This window comes from Callionymus lyra, chromosome 8 (genome assembly GCF_982586985.1).
Source record: "Callionymus lyra chromosome 8, fCalLyr1.hap1.1, whole genome shotgun sequence".
NCBI classification, from domain to species: domain Eukaryota; kingdom Metazoa; phylum Chordata; class Actinopteri; order Syngnathiformes; family Callionymidae; genus Callionymus; species Callionymus lyra.
In genome coordinates this window covers 20,378,443-20,403,864 of record NC_141825.1, presented here as the reverse complement: position 1 = coordinate 20,403,864, position 25,422 = coordinate 20,378,443, and the positions used below count along the sequence as shown (strand labels likewise).

The following is a 25,422-nucleotide window of genomic DNA, read 5'->3' as shown; positions in this document are numbered from 1 at the left end:
TTCTTAATAATAATGAATTTCTTACTTCCTAAAAATCAGCTAAACAATGTGAAAAGTTGAAAGTGAAACGAGATAAGGAACAAATAAATCAATGTTGGTCTGAAACGATCTGAATCCAGAAATCCTACGGAGGACTTGTCTCTAAGCAAAAAACATAATAATATAATAGAATAAAATTAACAAAACAACCTCCATGTAACTGTGGTGCCAAGAGTTGTGGTGTTGTGTTTTGTGTTTGTGAAGATTGTGATTGTTCCGACACCACTTGAATGCACCACCAGACCAACTGCCTCGTGAATGAAAATGTAGTTTAAATGTAGTTTTTATAAGATTTTGTGCGAAAAGGAGCTGTTAGGGGGTGGGCTGCGATCTCTCTGTGCTTTTATATTGCACGACATACAAACTATTTAGCATGTTAGCAACACATGTATGATGTTGTGTTGCAGGCTGGTTCATAATCAAACGGTTTTATTATCTCTTTACAACTTCACAGAGACAAACTGAGAAGGCGAGGTTTGGGGCACAATTTCCACTATAAAGTCTCATTATAGGTAATTGTGTTTGCAAGGGAGGGCATTTTTTTGGGGCGAGCAGTTTGGATGTTAACTTAAGTTTTTATGTGCAGACTTGTAGGTAATGAAACGTCTTCCTCTTCACAGATGGTTTGCTTCTTTAAACAATCAAGAAATGAGATGCTCCGACTCTGAGACCATATTTTATGAAATTTAGCTGAGATTTTGGACGTAAGCAGGCTTTGGTCATCATCATCATCATCATCATCATCATCATCATCATCATCATCATCATCATCATCATCATTATCGAGGGAGGATTTTTTTTGTGTGTGTGTGGACACTGGGAATTGTCAGTTTGGCAAACAGTACCAGGGCGGCTGCTCATGAATGACCACATTGGCCATATTGACAGTGTCTGTGCCAGCGGCCGTGTTGCTTGTTGAAGCGTGCCACACACACACTCACCCACGCACACTCTAAAACACACATACACACACTCGCACCCACGCACACTCGCATACACACACAGTCTCCAGCACTGGCTCAACATATTGTGGGGCGGTTCCACCCAGCTGGTTCAGTCCTGGCCCAAACTGTTATGGAGTTGTTTCTCTTCTCTTCAGGCTCGAACAATTCTTCAGAAATCATATTTAATATAGCGACACTAGATAGACACAGTCTCTTGTAAATGATACTTGACCAACACTAATTTACAACATGTTTTTTACTTAAAATATGTCTTCTTTTTTTTCAACTTTTGAACGATTAACTGCAGGACATTGTTTATCCCCAAGATATTTCTGTCCATTTTACCTTCAACAGTTCTTCTCTATAATCTTAATAACATTTTGGATTTTCTTGTCTGCATCTAAAATTTGTATTCTTCCCTCTTTCTAATGATTGAGTAAACGAGTTGTTACTATCATCCTGGTAACAATGACATTTTTACAACTGAATATTTATTCCCTGTGTCTCATTTATTGTTGTCGATGTCCATAAACAATGAAAAATGTTATTATAAAATGAATGACCATTTTTCCATCCCTTGTATTCTTCGTTCTCTTTCCCCCCCATCTTTCTTCTCCATGTGTCCAATCTGTCCATCGTAGCTTTGTCACGACATGAGCTGTCCTTCTAGTTCAACAGACAGGCTTCAGGGTCTTTCACCTGTTCTTTCACTCGTAATTTTACCTCTTTTTACTTTTTATCTTTATTCTTGGGCGCCCTGACCTTGTACAAAGATAGAGTCTCTTGCTCTCAAACATGTAGACATTAACTGGAGAGCATTAGATTATTATCATAATGGGCCGCCCATTGATACCCGTCCTCTCTTTTCTAATCTTGTCCTTTCAAGACTCCCCGATCATCCTCAATTCTGTCATTTCTACCTCTCATGTCTGGCCGCTCTCCTTCCCAATAACATCTACTTTATTTGTTTATTGAAGCCAAATCCCTGGACAAAAGTTCTTACAGTCAATCAAAACTGTTCACAAAGAATTCTCCCCCTCATGTGAGAACTTCCGGTGGAAAATATTTTCTGTTGGCTTGATGAAAGCTTGGTTCCCGGAGGTACACCATATGCTCACACGGCTGATTTGAGCTGTAAATATGTGAAGAAAGATTTGAGCTCTGTTTGTTTTTCAATTCACTAAAGAGAAACAATTGAGTCTCACCGAAGAATAAACACGTTAATCTCCCTATTATCTGATTTGCACAGTAAAAAAAGTTTCATTTTCCGATGAATTTGAACAAATACCAGTTGTTTGTTATTAGTTCATTTTGAACTGACTGAACCTTTCGCTCCGAGCTTAAGAGCAGCCTAACAAAACTCGCCCTAGACCTGGTTTACGAGGTTCCAAAACAAAATGGGAGTGAGATGCCTCCAAAAGAAATCCCTTCCACGGCTTCTTCAGGAGTGAATTTGGTAAACTATGAATCAAACATTTCCTCACAGTTTACATGGCCTGTTCTGAAGTATTTTACGATGATACTATGATAAGTTTTATCACCTAACTTTAACCATTAGTGTCCACCAAAAGTGGAGGCTAGTCAATGACTATTACAAGGAGGGATGTTATGAAGCATGGAGATATATCATATTCTTTTCCATGATATTGTATCGATTTTTGACAGCACTGTAACAATTTTGCAAATCATATTATACGTGTTACGATAGTTCATTTATGGTTTATAGTCCACTAAAGCTATATCAAATAAAATAATTCAATTCATTTTTTGGTTGCAATGCAACTTCCGGTTGCTATATGGCTATCATTATGTCCTCCGCAGCTAAAAGAACAACCCGTGAGAACCCTGCGATGACTCAGGACGAGAGGATATATTCGACTCCAGCAGCTTTCAAAGCTGATGTTTGGACATATTTAGGTTTCATAACAAATTAAAGTAGTTACGACTTCATCAAGGTCTGTAAATTCTGTAACACCAGAGTCAAGTACTCGACAATACGACAAATATGTCATTTTTCCTACAGTATCCCTATATATAGTATCGTTAACCCTGTATCATGATACGTTTCATATCGCAGCAATCTTGCCAGAACACACACCTCAGTACAAGGTTGATGCATGATGAGTCTTTGGTTCAGACGTTAGAGACATGCTTGTCTTCTATTTTTACTCCTTGAGACAGCATTCATCCAGAGTGGATTGTTCTGAGGGGGAAGCAGTGAGACATCTTTTAGGAAACGTGGTACAGTGAGTGGGGCAGTACAGCAAGCATAGCAACAACGTGTTCATATATAGCCATCCGACCGTATTACTCCTACAACTTTTGAATTAGAAATTCAACGACTGAAACCCTCAGATCTACAGAAACTTCCTATTTAATACTGAATGTTGCTGCCTACATGCTTTTCTAAAGTGCCTTAGGAAAAATATCCCACCCCGATTTCAAGAAGACTTGGACAGAATCAACAGCTTGCAGGCGTAAAGAGCCTGAGCCTGGTTTGTTTGTGTTCACGTTATTGTGTGACAGGAAATGCACTTAAACACACAACTGTGCAAAAATATGCAGTTCGAAAAAGAAGAATGACTGTCTAGTGTTTTCACTTCTTTCCTCTGCACTGAAGTTTGTATGATTTATTAATCACTCATAAATATAAATGTTTACATCACACTTTAAGCACGTTTTTTCAGGAGTTTTTAGCATTTGCAGTGGAGATGTTATGTTTGTTTACACGTATAATTAGAATACATAATAAACCTTCTCTCTTTATTTTAAGGTATGCTTAATTTGTCTCAATCATAAAAATTACTTCATAACTTTATCTTAAAAATCAAAGAGAAATACAATTTAATGTTAAGTTACTCATGTATTGTATTTGATTTTTTAAAAAAAGCATTAAAAGGAGGACATTAGAAAAATAATCGCATAAATAATCACAATATTTCGGAAAATAATCGCAATTATATTTTATTCAATAATCGTTCACGTATCAGATTTTTGGGCAAATTTGTTTACTTTTCCAAGAGACGTACTTGCTTGTGCTGAATGACTTATGAAGACCAACAGAGTTCAAGTCTTTCTTTACTCACGTTAAGATGGAATCAGCAATGTGAGCATATGGTGTTCCTCAGGGAACAACGCTCTCACCAAGCCCACAACATAAAACATTAGCATAGCCGGTCGACTTCATGCCTCCTCTCGAGGGCTCCCGGAGCCGCTCAATTACCAGAGAAGTGATTGAATATTAATGCCGGTCTCCTGATTGTTGTCTCTCTATGCTAGCCGTGGAAAACATTGTTGCTGTCTGTGCCGACACTGAATAAAGATGGTGGTTCGCAATCAATCAGGCGGCTGGAACTCTCCGGGGTCACCTACTGTCTGCCTCCTTGCTTACCGTGAGCTTACATGGTTTTTATGTTTATTCTGAAACACCTCCTTATAGTGCCGTGATTCACTCCCGGAGGTGCAACAAGCCGTGTGCGAGAGTGAAAGATGGCGTGTCTGTTCCGCTCCCAGGACTAAAGCTCCTTGAGCATAGAGCCGTTGTTGTGCCTTAAATCCTTCCCTGCATTTAAATCCTCTAACAGTTGGAAATAAAAACCAGATTCTAGTTCCACCCTTTCTTGTCCCAACTCCCGGTCTCCATCTGTTCCACCCACTCAACCCCCTTGTTTGCATTGCAGACACCAGGAGTCGACGTAACCCGTCTGATTCGGCGTCTCCGTGTGAGCGGCGGCGTTCCTTCAGAGAGATGCTCATCGAGCGATCGACCGAGAGAGGATTCACATGATGGAGACATGTGCTGAGGTCGGCGGTTTCCCACCCTTGTGTGTGTGTGGCTCATGGTGTTGACCTTATGCTGTGTCAGATCTCACACCTGCATCGATTTGAGCTGTTAATACAGACGCCGGAGCTTTCTTAGGGCAACATAAAGCGGGTTATTGCTGCAGAGAAGGACGCATGCTGCAAGACGGATGCTGTCCGATAATCAATACGCGCCGATCCACTTCTTTCACGCTCATTTCTATAGTATGTTGAAGGTTCGAACGAAACCATCTTTTTCATCAGGATGTTGGAAAGGAATTGAAAAGGTTATTTGACGGACTATGTCACGTTCTTCTGTGGAAAACATGTTTCTATCATGTTTCTAGAAACAACAATTCCTGATGTACTTCAATCTAACCACTGGAGAACCTCTCCCTAGAAGCCTGTTCTTTGTTTCTATATACAGTCGTATTTGGATTCTGGGCAAATGGAAAGACAATGTGTGTGTCAGTTGCATTCAGGGAGTCACTGATAATTTAAAGTGTAACTAATGTGTTGATGTAAGTGTGTTTTAAATATATGTTGGACTCTACTGTATCATTAGCTTGGCCTGTTTGTACAAAACTTTACATTGGGATATTTACAAGTATATTTTACAAGTTCTTAAGCCCCGCCCACTGAAAACACTTTTTTTCTGGAGATTAAATCTTGTTTACCATAACCACACCCACTCTGCTGTGATTGGTAAAACATGGAGGTTTGTCATCGATCCCGAAAGTCTCCAACTCCAAGGGACTCGTTGTGTAAACAAATCAGGGAGTGAAGCCATTATTATGTCATAATAGAGTCCGCTCTCGTAACCTCTCGTTCGTTGGGATTTCAGACTTAGTAGAACTTTATAAAGTAATAAGTTCAAAACATGGTCATGATGAGGGTCTTACTGCATTTTGGAGAGGAAGACCATTTGAAACATGTGAGTCAGGAGAGTTGGATTATTTGTCCAAAACACATTTCTCCAAAAATAACACTGTTTCACAGCTGTGTAAGTTCTTCTCAATATATTTCTTGGTATTGTGTCCTTGATGCCACTTTTCATCTTTACAAACCTGTTGAATGTTAAACCTTTGAATCTTAAAGGATGCATTTATTTCAGGCTAGCACTGATATTGATTACGTAAGATAGTGAATAGAACAGTAAGTTTGATTTTCTAAATGTTGATAAAATAATGTTATTACTATCCTATGTAAATTCTGTAGCTAAGGTGACGCTTTACAGAAGGTCTACGGTCTCAATACTGATAAAAGCAAATAATCATGTTCATGTGGAAAACCTCCTATATGTTTTTATTCTCTGTTAAATACGTTCAATAAAAACTCCCAAAAACACACATAAATGTGATAAGAATTCTGAAAAGAAGAAATAAATGCAAAACAATTGTGGCATATCTTTGTTAAGAAAAGGTATTTATAACAAAACAAAATACATCAATCAGGAACTACAGTAATGATCTATTTAGCAGCCATGATGTGACGTCACCAAAAAAAGCAGTGTCTTTGTAATAGCTAGAACATGTAAATGTGTTAAGGTGGTATTGAAAATTATAATTTATTTAATAATGACATTGTTTATTGATATAGTTAAGTACATTATGATATTGAATTACAGAAAAGTGCATGTATGTTTACGGACATGAAATCAATTGTTTGAATAAAAAGGATCTGGTCGTATATTTAGAATGATATCATGGATATCTGAACAAGTCAAGGAGTTTTATCGTATGACCCCAGATATGTCTTATACCTGTGGTCACTCTGGTTTGCTATTAGAACATCTAAAAGTCTTCAAGCCATTACAAACGGCTCAGATTCCAGATGAAGTTGAACAACTCGAAGACATCACGAGACTCACGTTCATCCTTCAGGCCTTGAAATAGTCTAGAGTTGCACCAGAGCTTCTCTGCAGGTTACGGAAATCCCATCTCTGAGTGGCTTCCGTTGCGGCTGCTATTCCTTTCAGCGTGACCTTGACCTCAAGTTCTCTCTTTCACTTCCTGCGCCATTTGAAGAACCATCACCTGTCTCTTGTTCCCTCAGTGGAAGTCATTTCCATTTCCTGTCTTTGTATCTGGAGATAATAAGTCTTAATTGATCTTCTGTAACAGAATAATGTGTTTTATCGCGACAATTATTTCATTTCCAAAGACAACATTTCATGATGACGTTTAAAAAAAAGTTAATGAACTCAAAAAATTCCCGGTTCCATCATAAATATTAAAACTCCTCATTTAATGCTTCTATAGTTGATGTTGGTTCCCTAAAATAATCAATCATTGGTAATTTATGCTCCCTGAACCACGGAGGAGTGCTCTTGTTATTATTTTATTGCTTTCATAATATTGTTTCTGCCGCCGTACCGAGATCATTTCGGGAGCGCTTATTTTTATCGACAGCGATACCTCACAGTATGGATTTCAGAATCTGTGGGCCGAGGTCAAGCAAGCGTAGTTTAGACGACGCGTTCGGGAAAACAAATAAGTCATTAACAAGCGAGTCAGTAAAGAAACATCATATCTGACCAAGCAGGTCCTTTTCTCCACTGTTTTCTGAAAAGTTCCAGAACCTTCTTTGAACTGATGTCATTGACCGGGACTGAAAAACAAAAGTTGCAAAAGAAAGTTTCTTGTTATTTTCTCACATGGTATACGTAGAATAATCGATGTGTTATGGATTTCTATTGTGTCTGTTGGCAGCTTAGATTGGCATCGGAAAGAGAGTGAAATGACCTGCAGCACAGAAATCACGAGATTCACAGAATGTGTATTTAGTCGCACACCGATCACACATGAACCAAGGTTATCTCGTCGCTGGCGTCTAAAATCAACATAACACTTTAAATAACAAGCTTTCGCCTTTGAATAATTACAGCTAAAATCAGCTTTTGATTCGTGACTTGTTATGCAATGAGACTCGTGTCAGAGAAAGTATTGCCTTTTATTTGGATTCACCTGATGTCGTGCAGCAACCTTAAAACAATATTAATTAATATTAATTGACAGTTTATGTTTTTCCAAATAGTTTTAAACTGTGATTAGCGAATTAGCAGCTGCTACTAGAAGCCATACAATTACAATATTTATTCTATTTTCAATGTATAAGTTTTTTCAGTTTTTATATTTCCTGAAAGTTTTTATTGAACACATACATAACTTTTCTCTGTTTTTACTTATAGACACCAAAGTAGAAGATTTCTCCGATCCTTAAACTCTTCACTGGCTTCCAGTTTCTTTCAGAATCAACTTTAAAATTCTGGTTCTTACTTTCAGATCTATTCATGGTCAGGCTCCTCCTTACATCACTGATCTGATCCAGCCTTACACCCCAGCTCGGGCTCTGAGGTCTGTGGATCAGAATCTACTTATGGTTCCTGAACACGGTTCAGGACCAGAGGAGAGAAATATTTTCAGGCTGTTGCTCCTAAGCTTTGGAACGATCTTCCTCTCTCTTTGCGCTTGATGGATCTACTGACTCCTTTAAGAAACATCTTAAGACGTTTCTATTTGTTCAGGCTTTTCCTTGATTTTCTGGAACTCCTGTGTTGTTCTCAGTATTATCTTGATCTTTAAAGTATGTACTTTTTTGAGTATTGTTTTGATTGTTTAAGTGCTTTGTGACCCTGGTCTCGAAAAGCGCTATATAAATAAATATTACTTACTTACTTACTTACTTACTTACATATAACTGCTCAAGTGCATATAAGGGAAAGTGACCCACCAAATATCATCTTTACAGGGATTCAAACCAACCCCAAAACAATATTAGCGAAGAATGACGTTGACATTTTGTCACCGCTGTAAATTTCTACACTTTAAATTAACTAAGCTTAGCATGTTAGCAGCTGCTGCTAGAAGCAAAACAAGTACTTTTTTTATATGATCATTTATTGATATATTTCCTGGACGTTTTTATTCGAACACATACACATTTTTTTATTGTTATGCACTGTGATAGGGAATACAGCTGCCAAGGTTCTCAATATACAAACACACTATACAATCCACTTCCATGATACTAGGCTAACAAAGTAGTGTCTTAATCAATATTGGCATTGATTAACGTTTTGTTACCACAGTATTTTTTTAAATGTCTTTCTAAAAAAAATCTCAACTTAGCTTAGCACATTAGCAGCTTCTGCTAGAAGCCATACAAGTTAATGAAAACGTTTTTTTTTATTTATTTGATATATTTACTACAGGTTTTATTCAAACACGCACGTTACCTTTAATGTTTTTTTGCTAACAGACAAAAATATACTGTAACTAATTTAGTGCTTATGAAGGAAGTTGATCCACAAAACAAAACCAAAACAGGCTTCAGATGGAAAAAGTTGAATTATTTATTTTTATCACATTGAAATGTTCGTGGTCAAGAGGAATCAAAATGGTAATTATATTTTTGTTGTATTTTTTCATTGCAACAACAAGTTTTATAATTCAATTGGTGTGTTTTCGTGGGAAAAAGAATATTTGAAGAGACTAAAAAAAGTACAAAGGAACTTCCCAGGAAAGGACTTTAAATCAAGAATCCCCTTGTTATTGAATCATCTTTTCATTAGAAGTTCAGGAAAACAACTTAATATTGTTAACGGAACCTTAGTAAGAGCTGAACGTTAAATCAGTAGAAGCATTTCTCCCGGTCTAACATGATTCATGGTTGACTTTAAAAAAGAAAAGTAATTTAATAAAACACTGTAAACTCATGGACTCCAGTTGAAAACTCCACAGATTCCCTCGCATGCACCAACTTTATGAAACATTTATGACCGTCTAAAATATTCCAAAGAATCTTTCCCCCTTGTTTTCGCCGCTTTGATCAACTTGATCAGAACATGCCGTCACCGTCGTTTCATCTTCCCCGGGCTATTCTGGGATGCGCTGATGGTTGTGCTGAGAGACATCACAGCCGCTTGACCTCCCCGCGACTGAACCGGACTTTACTGCACTCTGACGATGTGTTGCATTTCAATGGAGAGCAGGGACACTCTGATCTAAATGCTAATTCGGTAACCTGTCGTCTAAGTATACACGGCCCGCGCGAGCGTTTGTGTCCCACCTTATCTCCCACAACTCTGATGGACGCGCCTGCCGGAATTAACTTTAGATTGGGGCTTGACTGCATGGCTGGCGGTGAGGACTTTGGGGGCTTTGTGTGTGTTTAATCTAACCGTCTGTGTGTGTGTGTGTGTGTGTGTGAGAACCCTTGTGTCTGTCTAGAGAATGAGTGGGTTTTGGTTTCATCCTAATAAAAAGTCATTCTGGTCTCCTCTCTTAAAGCTATTGGAATTTCAAATAAGGAAAAGAGAGAGAGGGCGTTTATGTGTCTTTGTTTTAGAGACTACAGATTTTTTGGGGGAGAGACATAGGCTACAATATAAAGAATTAGAACAAATTTTATTTTATCCAAAAAAGTATGGCCTGGGTGACAAATCTTGTTCACCGGGTCATTATGTGGCCCTAAAATCTAAAAATCAACGTAGATTAATGTTCATGTTGGTGACGTATAGACGCGTGTTTTTAAGATAAGTTAAGGAACAGAGATTATTAATGTAAACTTGGATTTGTTTGGTGAAGCAGAACAAATAACAATTTTTAAAGAGCTATTAATGTTAAACTCCAACTCTCCTGACTCACTCTCATGTTTCAAATATTAAATCTTCCTCTCGTAGATGCAGTAAGTCCCTCATCATGACCATGTTTTGAACTCATTACTTTATAAAGTTCTCCTCTGTCTGAAATCTCAGCGAACAAGAGGTTACAAGAGCAGAGTCCAATATGATGTAATAATGGCTTCAAACAGCAGCAGCAAAGAACGCCCTGATTTTTTCTTTAAACGCGTCCCTTGGAGGTGAAGACTTCCATGATTGATGACGCACAGTGACAAACCTCGATGTTTGACCAATCACAGCAGAGTGGGCGTGGTTATGGTGAACAACATTTTAGCCTGAACTCTCTTTTAGTTGAAATATTTACATTAGAAAAATGGGCTAAGGTGAGGCCCACTGAAAACTGTTTTCTGGAGATGAAATCCTGTTCACTATATTCACACCCACTCTGCTCTGATTGGTCAAGCATCGAGGTTCATCATCGCATGTCATCAATCTAGTTTCAATCTCCATGGGACAAAGGAGGGTGGGATTCCAGCTGCCTGGGTGAGAAGTGAAGCTATTATTACGACATAATGCACTCCGCTCTAGTAACCTCTCATTCGCCAAGATTTCAGACATAACTTACTGCATCTTGGAGAGGTAGACTTCAACGTTTGAAATATGTAAGTAAGTCATGAGAGTGGGAGTTTCACATCACTTGCTCTCTAAAGAAACACCCTTTCAGAAAAGTCATTGTTTCATCAGACAGAGAGAAAAAACCCACAGCATCAAATCTATCCACTCCTAGCTTCAAAAACATTTGGTCCGACTGAAAATAATGGTTTCTTGTGGAGGGCCGACACGGACGAACCACCGCTGTCACACAAACACACACCTACTGACAACTGTCTCCAAGAAGAAGAAGAAGAAGGTTTTTACTTCTTTTGTTCTGTGTTCTGAAGTCGACAAATCACATGCTATTAAAGCAGAATCTGTAAAAAGAAGCTGAAGTGGTGGATTGTTAATTAACTCTCTTTCCAGACACTAGTATCGACGTTTTGATTACAAATCTGGCTGAAGAATGCCAAGGCACTGTCTCTCTCAGACTCCAGCTCAGACGATAATATAATGAATAAAACGTTAAAAGGGCATGATGGAATTATGAATATTAAATCCGAGGAGCTTCTGGATTTAATTGTATGTCAACACATCAAATATGACAGCTTGTCCAGCTTTTTTTTTTTTAGTTGTTTAGCTTTGCCTGTGTAAATATAAGCTTATTACCATCAGGATGTGTCACTGTTTGCATACACAGCAACAGACGTGGACAAATATTTATAGGACGTGAAGGCCGTCTGCAGTGTCACATTGTCTGACAGGAAACTCTTTGTAGTCGTAATCCTCGCCTTACGCCCGGACCTTGATGGTAGACCGGGTCGCTCGCGTGTCACATACTGCCTCCGACCGGCTTTCACGGCTCCGGCGAAAGCATCCACGAGTAACTGCTCGAGTAACATGAGCGGGCGGTCATTATCGCTTTCGAGTCAAGAAGACTGTTTTATCTCCCGGCGAACTTTCGCTTCCACCGAGTGGATTTTTCCTGACGTTTTCAGTGGACACTGGGTTTCGTATTTTTTGGGAGTTTGTCACGAGTGAGGTGACCTTGTGACTCTGGGAGTGATTGTAAAGATCGAATTCCAGTCAGTAAATCAGAGGCGCTCCGTGACGGCTGGCATTAAAAGCCTTGACCGTTTCAAAGACGCTTTAATCGTTCGTGAAGAAGAAAAACACATTTCTACTGCCAAAAACAGGGGAAATGACGTAGACATTTTTTTTTAATTCACGAATCAAATGCTCGTGTTTGTTCTTTTAGAAACTGGGTTTTCGCTGAGATCTACTGCAGATTCTTTTATTTATTTCCCACTTCAAACGAATGTTTCTTCAATAATCAAAAACAGCTTCTTGTAAAAGAATGTGTCAATTAGGAACGAATGGTTCTCACGATTCATTATCTGCCTGGATAATATGATAAAAGAAGATCTGATCAAAGGAGATTCCATTTATCATTAAATTTTCACAGCCAACAGTTGTGAACTCTGAATCATTAAAACAAAACAAAACTGTTTCCAGATCTAAATTCCTTCAGAGGAAGAAGGTTGAATAATATTTCTGAGCACCTCTAGGTTAATGTTTTACTCAGTCAAAATTGTGTTATACTAAACCATACTTAACCAACAGAGGTTAGCCAAGAAAATTTTCCAAAGCACCAGATACTGAAATTCAACTTTATTTCAATTGCACTTTGCAAGAAAGGTGCGTTTACAAAATAAAATAATGATTCAAAAGGCAAATATTGGAGCCTGGATACCGATTTTGAAAGTGGTATTCGTGCAATTTATTTAATTATAAAGTTTGTTGTACACCAAGTTTTCCCCTTGGCCATGAGTCTAACACAAGAGATGTAGACAGAGTTTTGTTGATATGGATTCAAATCATGAGACAGACATTCATGAACGTTTTAATACTGACAAATGGAAACGCACACACAAAGCACACTTTATGTAAGCGTATGATTTATTTGATGTGCCGCAAACTACACCATTAACACCATTTTCTCCCTAAATAATTCCCTATAAGCAAATGATAGTTTATTGTTCTGACGGCCATAAAAAAAATGTCATCTTTATGACCCTGATTGATGATGCAGTTCGGCTCAAGGGGACATTGTCATTAAGACGGAGAATTAGTGATGAGTAAAATTCCATTTTTAACTCTGTCCTGATTCATTACAGAACACGTCCTCAGACACTTTAAGTGACTTTAATTATTTGTAGGCTTAATAAAAAAAAAAAGCTCTGTTGATATAAATGACCATATTAGCAAAGATGCTGCTTAACTGATCAACTATAACCACTTAAAGCTGCTCCTTTTGTTTTGAAATGATGTGTTCAGGGTCTGTAATAAGTCATTCTACTTTCCCAAGAATATATGACTTGATACAGTGAATGACTGAAAATACCTATTACAGAAGGTACATTTTATAACTTGTCCTCAATATTGATTGTTTTCAATGTAACTTTAATCTTGATTTCTTGCGTTTATAGAACTAAAAAGGTTGGTTGATCAAGTCAGGGACTGGCAGAGATTAATCTATGGGTGGTCGTTTCTTAACAAGGTTCTGCTGACATGTGTGCAAACCAACTCAAAAGCACAGCAGACTGAGGCTATACAGTCGTCCTCGATGAACTTTGTGTGAATTGGTTGTTGACAGTAGGTCGACCCTTTGTGTTGACCTGCTAAACCCCACTGTTTGTTCAACAAGCCAAGGGATAAACTCAAGCTGCCATTAACCCAGTTCACGGGATTGAAAGACGACCGACCGAAGAAAGTCTGTGGGGAAGTTGGTGCTGCTCGTATTGTTTGTTATGGTGTAGACGTGTCTGTGTGTCAGGTTTCTTCGGAGAGACACAGATTTGCCGGCGTCCAAATGAGTGATGGATTCTGATCATTTGTATTGAAACAGTACCTACAAGCCCCTCATGCATCTCAGGCATAGATATTCAGGCCAAAATAAAAGCGGAGTAATACTAGGTTGACTTGTTGAGTAATACTACAGTGCCTAGCAGAGTAATACTAGGTTGACTTGTGGAGTAATACTTCAGTGCCTAGCGGTGTAATACTAGGTTGACTTGTGGAGTAATACTTCAGTGCCTAGCGGAGTAATACTAGGTTGACTTGTGGTGTAATACTACAGTGCTTAGCAGAGTAATACTAGGTTGACTTGTGGAGTAATACTTCAGTGCCTAGCGGAGTAATACTAGGTTGACTTGTGGAGTAATACTTCAGTGCCTAGCGGAGTAATACTAGGTTGACTTGTGGAGTAATACTACAGTGCCTAGCGGAGTAATACTAGGTTGACTTGTGGAGTAATACTACAGTGCCTAGCGGAGTAATACTAGGTTGACTTGTGGAGTAATACTACAGTGCCTAGCGGAGTAATACTAGGTTGACTTGTGGAGTAATACTACAGTGCCTAGCGGAGTAATACTAGGTTGACTTGTCGAGTAATACTACAGTGCCTAGCGGAGTAATACTAGGTTGACTTGTTGAGTAATACTACAGTGCCTAGCAGAGTAATACTAGGTTGACTTGTGGAGTAATACTTCAGTGCCTAGCGGAGTAATACTAGGTTGACTTGTGGAGTAATACTTCAGTGCCTAGCGGAGTAATACTAGGTTGACATGTGGAGTAATACTACAGTGCCTAGCGGAGTAATACTAGGTTGACTTTTGGAGTAATACTACAGTGCCTAGCGGAGTAAAACTAGTGTGGCTCTTGGATTAATACTACGGTGACTTCCTGAGTAATACGTTGATGACTTACTCAGTAATACTATGTTGACTTGTGGTTGAACACTATGGTTACTTGCGGAGTAACACTATTGTGACTGTTGGGGTAATGTTACGGTGACTGGCGAAGTAATAGTTCAGTGAATTGTGGACTAATACTACTGTGGCTTGTAAATTAATACTCTGGTGCCTTGTGGAGTAATACTACAGTGAAACTATACATTTTATAACTTTTCCTCAAGATAGATTTTCTTGCATTTGAAAAAAAAAAGAAAAGTTTGCGGTGCGGCTTCAACGTCTACCAACATGTTGAGAAAAAATATTTTTGATCAACAGCTGGAGGTACGTCTGAGGTATTTGAATTTAGAAGAAAAAAACTTTAGTCATTCTATTGCACAACTCTGATAGAAAAATATTGGAGATCATAAATATATAAATACATTGTTCAATTGGTTACACAACAGTTAGAAGCTTTGTTTACACGTGTGCTAATGTATGATTTAATACCCATAATTAAAAGAAACTTTCAAGTTTTAGTCTTTCAACACCATTTCAGGCACAGTTTTATAAGTACTTGTTTTGTATTGCCATTGGATAAAACCTATACAATTGTGTGGTCCCCATCTCAGGACAATTCCAGGAAACATTCTCAAGTTCCAGAGTCACCTCTTACACTTCTATTTCAGTCTTTCGGTTTTGATTAATGTTTTTACTGTTGAACAGTTTTTGTTCTCAGACTTCTTTTAAGAAGCTTTGTATCATAGGCTTATACATTTCCCCGATACTGGAGGAGAGAGTGATTAACCAGAAAAACACATTTGTCTTTGTTTGCTGTGTCCTGACAGAAGTGCAGCCTTAAGTGGATGCTTTTGTGCAACCTTTTGTTGCCGCGGTACGTGACCTGGCTCTGAGCCGCCGCTGGTACCATGTCGCTCGCCTTTCACTCGAACACATCCTGAGGTAGACACTTCGCTCTGGAGGCTTTCTTCTGTTACCTTGACTCGAGTCTCTCCGAGTCTTTGGCTGTTTGTGGCTCAGCTGAGACCGAAGTCGGGATAATTCCGGAATCAGTAACAAGCGTGATCTGGCTTTCATGGCTCTGGCATCCATCGCAAATTGCTTTGAACACAGATGAAGTATTGATTCATTTAATCCCAAACTACCTCTGAGACCTTTATTTTGACAGTACAGTTGTGGTTCTCAGAGGAGTGAATATCTTCAGTTCTTTTCCTGTTTTTCAATGAGGTTTTTTTCTCTCAGGTCTCCCACGGTAACAACTTTGACATCACTATTTAATAAGATCTCTGTAAGTAACTGAAATCTACTTTCCAAAATCCTTTTTTTGTTCAAAACTAAAAATGCACCGAAATCTGCCTAAAACTTTCCATTAGATGTAAACTTTGAGATCGTTTAAGAGTAATTATCGTCCAATATGAGCTCGACCACTTGTACACTCTTAGCTGGTCAATCCTTACTTCACCAACTTCATTGGAAAATGAAAATCGAAAACAAATGTGAAGTGGAAAAGGATTAAAAAGTAGTGACACTTGAAACACAGTGTAATTCACAGACCTCATCAAACTCGCTGTCATGTGGCTTCCACAGTTTGCACATAAAAAACATCTAATCCCATTTAAATGAATTTCTTATCCCTGTGCTTTACGACGAAGAAGGTTCAAACGATGCTCGGTCTCCACGCACTGACTTCACATACGAACAAAAGGCCTTCAACCTTCAACCTCCCTACCTTTACCTGGTCATGTATTTGTTTGTAGTTCAGGCGATGATTCACATGTTACCTGATTCAAAGTTAGTTTCCAAAATCTCCCTCATTTCATCAATTTCAAAGTCTCCAACTGACACAAAAATTGATTCCTGTTTGTGAGCTTAATCTGTCCGAATACATGCAGTGACGAAGGATTTTGGTAAAAAAACAGCCTCCAATATGATCATATCATCTGCAAAAAGTAAACATTCATTTTCTTAGATTAAAATGTCACTCACTCTCCCAAAGGTACATTTGGCAGCTAGAGGGAAAACTGCAGCTGTCATCACTTTTTACCTGGAAAACAATCCAAGTAAATATCTTCATACACTCCAACATCCCCCCCCCCACCCCCCTCCACACACACACACACACTATGAATCAAAGCACTCTTTTCACACCAAACTACAACTCTTTTCCCTTCAAAAAACAATCAAGTTGTTTTGTTTTTTTTCTTCCCTAAATTCCTTTTTTTATATCCAATATTAGGACACGTTCGTGACAAATTCGTCACTTAAACCCTCTATTGGATATATTTAATACATCTTTGTTAGTTAAAGTGATAGTTCACCCAAAAGTCAAATTTCCTTTTCTACTCACCCTCATGTCACCTAAGGGTTGGGATTATTTTTAGAGTAATTATTCCTTTTTAGAGTTATAGGTTAAAATGTATGTTCATTTTAATGAAGCGACTGGAGCTCAGTGGACAAACTTCCTCCAAAAAGACACTTAAAAACATCCAAATACCTTTGTACTTCTCGTCTGTAATGTCCATTTTGGATTTAATCCTCAAAGACAAAAATTGTGTCCGGAAAATAAGTCCATATTTTACGCTCATTTGTGGAGGATGTTTAAAGAATAACAAACAATATAAACCGGTAAGTACTCTGGGTAAATATCGAGCGAGCACTTCAAGTGTAGACATTATTATGTCCTCTGGCAGCACTCACTATATTTAACCGTTGTACCTCCGACGAGCACCACCGAGGTATATGAATGTTTTTAAGTTTATTTTTGGAGGAAGATGAAAATGAAGACAACTAAGCTGCAGTCATTACAATAATATGAACAAACGTTTTTGTCCATAACTCCAAAAAGAATCAGATAACTTTGAAAATAATCTTAACCCTTAGTAGAAAATGAGTGTTTGAAATTTGGATGAATTTACCCTTTAACATTTATATAGATTGTGGAGGGAGCACTATAAGTACTAAGTACTATACCTTTGTACCATATGGTTATGAAATAAATATTGTAGCATCTAATGTTATCCATCATAGTTTTGAATGAGATAGAAATCATTTCTAAAAACATTACACAAAGATTGCCCAAGTTAATGAAGAAACTGAACAAAAAAACTTGAGAATTTATTTCTGGACACTGGAAACCTATGACTTGAAGTAACGGCAAAGAAATCCATTGAATGCAAACCTTCTCATACCTTCTTTAAATCCCCAGAATGCAATTAGGTTGGACGGTCACGCTCCCATGTCCTTCAGGACATAAGCACTACAGGAATATCAAGTTGTTGTACAACTTGAACCATGAATCTGGATCCATCCCACTGTTCTAGTTGCTATAATTTGTTCCTTTACCTTACAGTAGATTTGACTGTGGAGTTGAACGTTCTCTGTTAATCCTTCACATTTTTAATGGGGGAACCACTACAGAAGTCTGACCCAGACTTTAACTTTCTATTTTAAATAATCATCAGACATGAATGCCCTTCAGCGAGTACAGCTTTTTGGGGTTTTAAGATACAAAACCAGTGTCAAATCCAAGCCATTTCATGATATCACAAGAATGTAAAAAAGGTTCAAACATGCACTTGCCATCACTTTACTTCAATTTGTTCCCCTCAGTTATTATTCAAGATAAGACTTTTCCTTGAGGATATTTTGAATTATGCTTGAGAAAAACACAAGAAGGCTGGATTAGGCTGTCTGTGGTGATTTCGTTTTACTGGTATTATCCCTAAAACCATCCACTTGAAAGTCTCCCTCCATCTGTCTGCAGGATGAGCCATCGCCGGGTCCTCGCCGCCGACAGAAAACCATTAAAACAGCTAAAATTCCTCGCAGTAAACCTGTACAATCTCGGCGTTCCAAGTCGTTTCATGGAGTCAATAAGGACAATTATACCGTTATCGCTGCTGTCATGCTCTATTTAGCATGCAATTATACAGTGGCCTGCTATCACAACCTTATTATTGAGATAATCATTTTGCTTTAATTGAAATTTGTTACAGCCTGAACAGCAGCTTTGCTCTTATACATGCGTTCTCTGACCCTAGTGTTTTTAAAAGTTCGTCAGGAACACACAAGTGACGCATTCTTGTCAAAAATGTTCATTTTAAATGAATAAAGGTAACTAATATCGTGTTTTATGTTGTTCTCTCCTATCATGTTTACGTATCTTTTTGGTGAAGATTTGAACTGTTACTTCTTAGAAAATGTGAACCAGAGTTGAAATCCAATCCATGGGGGGTTTCCAAACAGTGCTTGTATCACGGCAGTAAAACGGAAAGATGAAATAATAAATATCGGAACTACAAGAACAGTTATCCAGAACTCCTTTTATGACCTTTTAGAAAGCTTCTGTTCTTTTTACGCTGCCGTCTCCAACGTCTAACTATCAGTAAGTTACCGCAGCATCTATATTCCCTTCATCCAGCTCGAATGTTAACCGAAACTATTCTTATTCATACTACACTTACATTTAAAAAATCTTCTGTTTCATTGATTTTATCGTGTAACGTTGAAAATTCTGACCTTGAACATAAACAGAATAAGAAAATGATTCTGTACAGGTGAACACATATAGACCACCTCAAGAAAGGGTGTTTTAATTTTTTCAAGATGATATCCATGATGTGATTCAGTACTACACGTCCTTTTATCTTTTACTTTCCACTTCCAATAAATACCTGAGTATCCTCAACTCTGACTCTTCTATATCTCCTTTTTATTTTCATCTCTCTAAAGCAGTGGTCCCCGACCTTTTCCAACAAATGGCCCACTTTTAAGTCTCAAAAACTTTTGCGGCCCACCTCCAACCCCATAAATACGAAGGAATTATAATGCGTTCTCATTTCCTTTTTCAATTTACATTTAAAACACTTTTAACATTTAAAAAATTACCAAAAAAAAATGATACCATTTGGGAAAACGGTTTTGCGGCCCACTTGCAATACCGTTGCGGCCCACAGGTTGGGAATCATGCTCTAAACTAAAGCTACCTTAGCATGTTCGGTAAGAAACCCCACCCTTGTCAGTCGTCTCCACCTATTCCACCCTGCATGCATTCTCTTCTTCGCCTCCCTTTTGAGCAATCCAATGGTTTTTTTTTGGTAAGTTTGTGCAAAATTACTCAGGTTTGTTTTTGTTTCGATCATTTTTAAACAAAAGAAAAACAAACTCAAGCTTAGGGAGTATTTACTTACATTTAAAAATGCTTTTATTGTCAATATTTATATGGAAACGAAGAAGATCCAATGTTTGAAAACTTTGAAGCAGAATAACAGAGTCATCATTTTTAAAGCTGCCTTTGCTCGATGGCGTGAGCTGGCACCACCTATTTTTTTTTTTTATTGGCCACGGCTCAGGATCTGAGGGCGACTTCTCACATTCCCTGCTCCCGGTGGTGACACCGTTACAGAGCCCAAGTCTCAGCAGTGAATTAAGCCGCCCGGGTCGGACAGCGGCTTAGCGATGACTAATAACCAGGACCAGAATCCAACAGTAGCTCATCCGTCCGACCGGAGCGGAAGTTTACAAGAGCGAGCGCTTCGGTCACGCCTCAGCCTTTTGTCGTAGATTGTACCTGCTGCGAGAGTGTGTGAGATCATTTATGGCATCGCTGATGGGTTTATTCATCCTGTTGTTGCCAGACTGATCAAATATTGACTCCACAATATCATCAAAAATACACTGTTTTTGCTGTGAATGTGATTTCGCTATGATTGTATTTAATAGCAGATGTTGTCAGCGTAAAATATATGTATCTATATATGAATACGCATGTATTTAAATATAAATGCTGTTGTACAAACAGCTGCTACTTCTTAGAAAGTGTCGTGTAAGAGTCGCTTTCCTGGAAATAATGCAGAGATTATGAATAATTAAAGGAAACTGTGTTTGTATGAGACATTTTTCTCATTTAATTATTCACGTGAATGGAACAACTGGAGATGACACTTATCTGCAAGGTTATGTTCGGATTCTCTGGAAACGACAAAATGTTGTGAATAGATCTCCAGGTGTCAGGGTTGTGTACACAAGTTGGAGAAGTTATTATAGGTAATTAAGTTATTATTTTTTAGTCTGTAGTTAAAGAAAGTTTTTGTCTTGTCGCTGCTGCTTCATAAAGAATTAGAGGGAAAAATTGAAAACTTGACGTTCATCTGGTTGAATAAACGCAAGTACCTGGTTGTGTAGTAACTAAGACCAACAACAAGAAACATAGTTGTTGTCCTGAAACAACACAATTATTGAATCATAATTGAATTGATGTTGTTTTTTATTTTATAGACTTGTGTTTAAATCTTTGGCAGGTGTTGGTATAAGTTATTTTATGTTAAATTATGTAGTGCACATTCACAATCAAGGTCTTTGGTTGGTTTCTAGCCTCCGGGTTTGGACAAAATCTGTGTCCTTTCTGTAAGTTTGAATTTCTTTGGTTCAATCCACACACCAAAGATATGAATGAGTTTTTGACTGGTCATCCATCTAGCTTCTCATCTAGGGGGTCTCAAGCTTTACACCAATAAAGCTGGGACTAGACTTGAAGTTGAGACCGCCTCACCAGAGACCAGGATACTACCAAGAAATAAAGAACTATATACTAAACCATTTAATTTTAATGAACTTTGAACTTGTACATTCTTGGAGCAGTAAACTTTTAAGACACTAGTTCATTTCAACTAAACTAGTTCATTTTTAAATTGGTTAACTGAAATTTTAACTAGTTCATTCTTGGAGCAGTTTATGTTTAGATATTTTTTAATTATGAACTAATCTAGTTAAGTTAAAAATGTGTGAACTGAACGTTTAACTTGTTCATTCTTGGAGTGATGAACTTTAAGGATCTTTTTTGTTATCAAGAACTAAAAACTAAACCAGTTTATTTCAAAATTGGTAAACTTAACTTTGAACCCGTTCATTCTTGGAGCAGTAAACTTTTAGACATTTTTGAATAATGAACTATGAACTAAACTAGTTCATTTTTAAATTGGTTAACTGAACTTTTAACTAGTTCATTCTTGGAGCAGTTTATGTTTAGATATTTTTTAATTATGAACTTAACTGGTTCATTTTAAAATTGGTGAACTGAAGTTTTAACTCGTACATTCTCGGAGCAGTAAACTTTTAGACATTTTTGAATAATGAAGTTTGAACTAATCTAGTTCAGTTAAAAATTGGTGAACTGAACTTTTAACTTGTTCATTCTTGGAGTGATGAACTTTAAGGATTTTTTTTTTATTATTAAGAACTAAAAACTAAATCAATTCCTTTTAAAATTTGTGAACTGAACTTTGAACTCGTACATTTTTATAGCAGTGAACTTTTATACATTTTTGAATAATGAACTATGAACTAAACTAGTTCATTTTAAAATTGGTTAACTGAACTTTGAACTAGTTCATTCTTTGAGTGATGAACTTTAAGGATTTTTTTTTATTTTAAATTAAGAACTGAAAACTAAACCAGTTAATTGCAAAATTGGTGAACTGAACTTTGAACTCGTCCATTCTTGGATCAGTAAACTTTTAGACATTTTTGAATAATGAACTATGAACTAAACTAGTTCAGTTAGAAAATTGGTGAACTGAACTTTAACTTGTTCATTCTTGGAGCGATGAACTTTAAGGATTTGAACTAAACCAGTTCCTTTTTAAATTTGTGAACTGATCTCGTACATTCTTACAACAGTGAACTTTTATACATTTTTCAATAATGAACTATAAACTAAACTAGTTCATTTAAAAAAAATTGGTTAACTGAACTTTTAACTAGTTCATTCTTGGAGCAGTTTATGTTTAGACATTTTTGAATTATGAACTATGAACTAAACCAGGTTCATTTAAAAATTGCTGAACTGATCTTTGAACTATCTCATTCTTGGAGCAGTGAACTTTACGAAATGTCTTAAATTATGAACTGAACTAGTTCACATAGAAACAGACATTTCCCACCACTGCCCATGCAGACTACGAAACCCCTGATCATTAAATTGTTGTTTCCGGTGGAGAGCAGAGGTGATGGAAACCAACACAGACTGGTTAAAGACAGCAAGTGAGGAAGAGGAGGAGGAGGAGGAGGAGGAGGAGGAGCGTGAGTCTGCAGCTGATGCATTGGTCGTCGTCTTAGTGGCGGGGAGGGGAGAGAGAGAGAGGGAGAGAGAGAGAGAGAGAGGGAGTGTGGAGGAGGGCAGTGCTCCTGTTGGGAAGTAGGGAATGCCTGTTAGTTGTGTCTGCCGAGAGCAGAGCATCAGCCAGAGTGCGGCTGCAGGGAGAGGAGCGCAGTGCGGTGGAGTGGAGCTGCAGGAGAAGAAGTGAATGAGAGTCGACAGGCGAGCCGGAGGAGGCAGTGACCACAGAAGACGAGAGCGCATTAGTGCACGTGCAAACACAGCAAAGTGCGGCGGAGAGGAAGAAGACAAAAAGTTACCAGGTCAGCAGGAGCAGGAGCAGCGACGGATGAGAGCGTTTTCACCATAAAGGAGGATTTCTGCAACTTTTTTTTTTCCATCCTGGAAAAGTGATGCTACTCCTCGGACCTTCATCTCCTCCAGGATTATCCAAGCGTGAAGAGAGAGTTGAGCCTGATCTGTGATACTTTATCTTGGGCTTTTCCCTTTTTTTTATTTATACGTTTTGGCGTAGTTTGGAGGAGCCATCTGGAGCTGGAAACCTTCCTGTCATCACTTGAGACTATGTTAGACTCTGCGTCAGGGAGACTTTCATCAGAGCATGGAGAAGTCCAGCAGTGAGGAGTCAGCCATTCACCGCAGCCCCTCCGTAGACAGCCGCGACTCCGACTTCCCTCAAGCGTCCACGTCTGGCTGCCCCTTCGGCGGCCGCGGCTTCACCGCCGGCGCGTTCTACGGCTCCACGGGGCCGCGCAAAGACGCGCAGCAGCAGCAGCAGCAGCAGCAGCAGCAGCAGGCGCCGGCTGCCCCTGCTGCTGACGCCGCAGACAAGAGCAACAACAAGTACAGCTCCCCGAAGGGCAGCAAATACGTGGTCTTTTACCTGGATCTATCCTTTGTGTTCCTTTTAGAATTCAAGAAGTGCAACATGGCTAGAGGCTGCCTGTGCTGCTTGAAGTATTTGATGTTCGTCTTCAATCTCATCTTCTGGGTAAGTGTCCTTCTTTCTGTTATATTTCAAAAAGACAGTCGTGGTGTGTGATGCTCGCGCGACCATGCGTTTATAATTATTACATCAGAGCCTCTCTGCATGTGCTCCTCTCTTCATGTTGCTATTTCGGGATTTTTTTATGACACAGTCACTCTCTCTCTCTCTCTCGCTCCTTCTCCAGTCATATTTAATGGTGGGGTTTCTTGATTGTGGTGGTATGTGGGCAAGTGTGTGTGTGGTGGTGGTGAGGGGGGGGGAAGGCGGGGGGTGGGGGGGGTCAGCAGGGTCACCCAATCAGCTGCTAATATGATTTAACACTGAACATGGAGGTGAAATGCTGCATTTGCTTGTCGCTGAAACTGAAGACGTCTGATGAGAAACACAAGATGCTCTGGTGGAGATTTGATTTAGGAGACGTGGTCCCTAAAGGTTTTTTTAAATGACCCCCCAGGGGGGTCTTTTTTCTGCAACCCCCTGGACGAGACATGGGCTCACCATCAGCGGCATTGGGTGGGAGCCTCGGTGCCAAGCGAGCGTGTGCGGCGGTCATGCATGGGCATCTATGGGTCCCTTTGATTGTTGACGGATTAAACGGCTTAAAGGTCATGAAGCCTTTGTGTGGGTGCAGCGAAGCGTGGAAATGTCCCCCCTGAAAATGGGACTTTATAGCGACCCCCTTTGCCCCCTCGGTGTCAGTTCACTTCTAAGTGGGGCACACAGAGCGAGCATTAGCAGGATCCCAGCTGGCCCGACATTGAGAGTGCACACACGTACACATGCGCCAACAGAACCCACGTCTATCTCATTTGTGCACTCTTTATATGCACAAGTGGACAGTGGCGCTCGTGGCCCCGGCTCCGGGCGATGACTGGGCGACGTTGTCCGCGTCTTTTGGCCCTAATTTGTGCCGTGACTCCAGAGAGTGTCTGTGAGGCTTGTCACTGTGTTTTATGGCTTGATGTAAACGTTTGGAGACGGAGATGAAGAACTCAGAACTCGGACTTGTTAGTTCTTGTGCACAAAATCCACAATAAGTAAATCACAGTCATTTTGATTCGTCTTTTATTCCAGGTCCATTTACTCGCTGACGAAAGACGACTTAAGCAGCTGAATGATCACAGTAAATGATGGTTTGTTCAACTGGTCTTCAACATGAAATCACGTCACTCCTTTTTAAGGGTTCTACCAGCAGACACACTGCCCAGGGTGCCCCCTAGTGATGACGTCACTTCCTGCAGTTACAGTTTCTAAAGCTTTTTTTTTAATTAAGCAGTAATATTAACACATTTCCTTGCATGGCCATTCAACGGAAATTAAAATAGTATGATAGAAACCTATTCCTTATTATTGATCGGTGAAGAATCTACATTTAAAATGCGTTAAAAAAAAAAGTGAATATCGCTTCTTCTATAATAACCATGATGACCTGGGCTGTGGACTACGGTTCAGCCAATCAGAGGCATTGGGAAAAAAATTAAATATTATTATAAAATATTTCTGCTTTTCTGATTTTTTCTACTGTACCTTTAAGGGTATCCGATTATAAAATTGATTCAAGATTT

The 25,422-nt window shown here is 38.8% G+C and overlaps 1 protein-coding gene across 3 annotated transcripts in view; it reads left to right on the top strand.

Moving 5' to 3' along the window:
* Positions 1–25,422, top strand: part of tspan9a (tetraspanin 9a) — a 293,357-nt gene that overhangs the window by 156,887 nt on the left and 111,048 nt on the right. Inside the window, exons 1-2 of one of the 3 annotated variants that reach the window (XM_087796894.1) lie at positions 23,692–23,712; positions 23,781–23,860. In XM_087796894.1, the coding sequence (XP_087653020.1) occupies positions 23,798–23,860 (63 nt within the window). In that variant the 5' untranslated portion in view covers positions 23,692–23,712; positions 23,781–23,797. Of the gene's footprint in view, positions 1–22,951; positions 23,861–25,422 lie in introns of those variants that run through there. The other 2 variants (XM_087796893.1, XM_087796892.1) reach the window with 2 other exon arrangements.